We start from the raw sequence: 1933 nt of genomic DNA on the forward strand, positions 1-1933 counted from the left end.
AAGCTCTTGTCTCTATAAGGCTCTTGTCTCAACAGCTCACTCTCTCTGCCAGGGAAGTCTTTACTAAGCATGAGAAGGGCTCTTGCAGTAACAACTCATGCTATCTACATAGTATTACTGTCATCTGTTTCATCACACACCCACCCACTTCCTTATATTATATACTATGTAGCACTCATATATTGCCATACCTCTTATGGAAACAGTTGGAATCAGGTGCACATGACACCTGATTTTTGATTTTGATTTTTTGCTACTTTCTCTCTATTCCTTCTCAGAGGTGGATGCAGTAATTATTACATAGAGGTAGATTCTAATGACTATAATGAAATAACAAAAGGTATAGTGGTATTGTGTTGAAGGAAGAGAGCAAATTTGAAGAGTTACAGTGATGAAGCAGGTTGTGTGGCAGACCAATGTCACCACCATAGTTGCCACCGGAATCACCCTGGAACTTCCAATTCACAAATGCACTGAAATTGCCTCTGTCCACAAGCCCACACAGGCATCATGGGTACTGTATAAAATTGTTGTCAACATATGGTGACTTGATATACATATTTGCAAAAATATATCCACAGTAAATTTCCACTTCCCATGAACTGTATGTGACTATCATCCTTGCATATAATCACAAAATATATCTAAATGACAGGATATATATACTTGAAAGATATTTCTGAAGTTATATATTCAAGTGACAGTACATATACACTTTACACATCTTCTTAATCCATATATCTGCAAAAATATATCCATATAGCAGGATATATACCCACATATATTCTTGGTAGATATATCTGAAGTCATACATACATCCAAGTGACAGTACAAACATACTTAGTAGATTTATCTCTAGAATTCAGAAGAGAAAGCTGCAGTTCATTCAACTTAATTACATAGATTTACATTACTACTTTAGAGAGTAAGTAAAGGGAAGGAAGGGGGAGGGAGTGAGGGGGTGGTGGTCAGTGAGGAAGTGGTGGGCAATGAAGGAAAAGGGATGGTAAGCAATCAGAAAGGGGGTGGTAGGCAATGAGGGGGAGGGGAAGGGATGAATGAGGGGGAGGGGAAAGGATGAATGAGGGGAAGGGAGTGGTAGGCAATGATAGAGGGGGGAGGGTGGTAGGCACTGAAGGAGAAGGGTGGTCGGCAGTGAGGTGGATAGAGGGGGAGGGGGAGGTGGGCAATGAGGGAGAGGGGGAGGGAGCGGTGGGCAGTAAAGGAGAGGGGGAGGCAGTGGTGGGCAGTAAAGGAGAGGGGGAGGGAGTGGTGGGATAAAGGAGAGGGGGAGGGAGTGGTGGGCAGTGAGGGAGTAGTGGGCAGTTAAGGAGGGGTATCGAGCCCTCGTCGCTGTGGGTGGTGGTGGTGGTGCTCACCGCGTCTTCGTCGTCGTCGTCTGTCGCTTGTAGGCCCTCCTCCTCCTCCTCCTCCTCGTCTGTACGCTCGCCGTCGCCGTCGTCGTCCATGCGTCATCTTCGTCGTCGTCCGTATGTCGTCTTCGTTGTCGTCTGTCTGTCGTCTTCATCATCGTCTTCTTTGTTGTCGTCCGTACGTTGTCTTCGTCATTGTCGTCTGTACGTCGTCTTCGTTGTTGTCGTCCGTACGTTGTCATTGTCGTCTGTACGTTGTCATTGTCATTGTCGTCCGTACGCCGTGGTCGTTGTTGTCCGTTGTCCGTTGTCCGTTGTCTGTATGCCATCGTCGTCGTCGTCGTCATCGTCGTCTGTCTTTCGCCCTCTGGTGTCCTCGTCACTGGGGACGTTTCGCGTCATGACGTGGCCATCAGCGGCATGCCCCTTCCTTTCGGAAGGAGTGGCATGGTGATGTGGGGGGTTTGTGATGTGTCAGTTACGTGGGTTGACATAGAGGTGGAGGGGCTTACCGTATCCATTACATACTGGCGACGACGACGACGATCATGTCGTCGTCG

The 1933-nt window shown here is 47.2% G+C and overlaps 1 protein-coding gene across 1 annotated transcript; it reads right to left on the bottom strand.

Annotated features, from left to right (window-relative positions):
- Nucleotides 1–968: 968 nt before the first annotated feature.
- LACBIDRAFT_325092 (uncharacterized protein) lies at nucleotides 969–1720 on the bottom strand (the record flags this gene model as incomplete). The annotated part of the gene is made up of 2 exons (XM_001878629.1): nucleotides 969–1353; nucleotides 1380–1720. The coding sequence occupies 2 exons, from the start codon at nucleotides 1718–1720 to the stop codon at nucleotides 969–971; spliced, it is 726 nt and encodes a 241-aa protein (XP_001878664.1).
- Nucleotides 1721–1933: the final 213 nt, after the last annotated feature.

This window comes from Laccaria bicolor, genomic scaffold (assembly GCF_000143565.1).
Source record: "Laccaria bicolor S238N-H82 LACBIscaffold_6 genomic scaffold, whole genome shotgun sequence".
Classification (NCBI taxonomy): Eukaryota; Fungi; Basidiomycota; class Agaricomycetes; order Agaricales; family Hydnangiaceae; genus Laccaria; species Laccaria bicolor.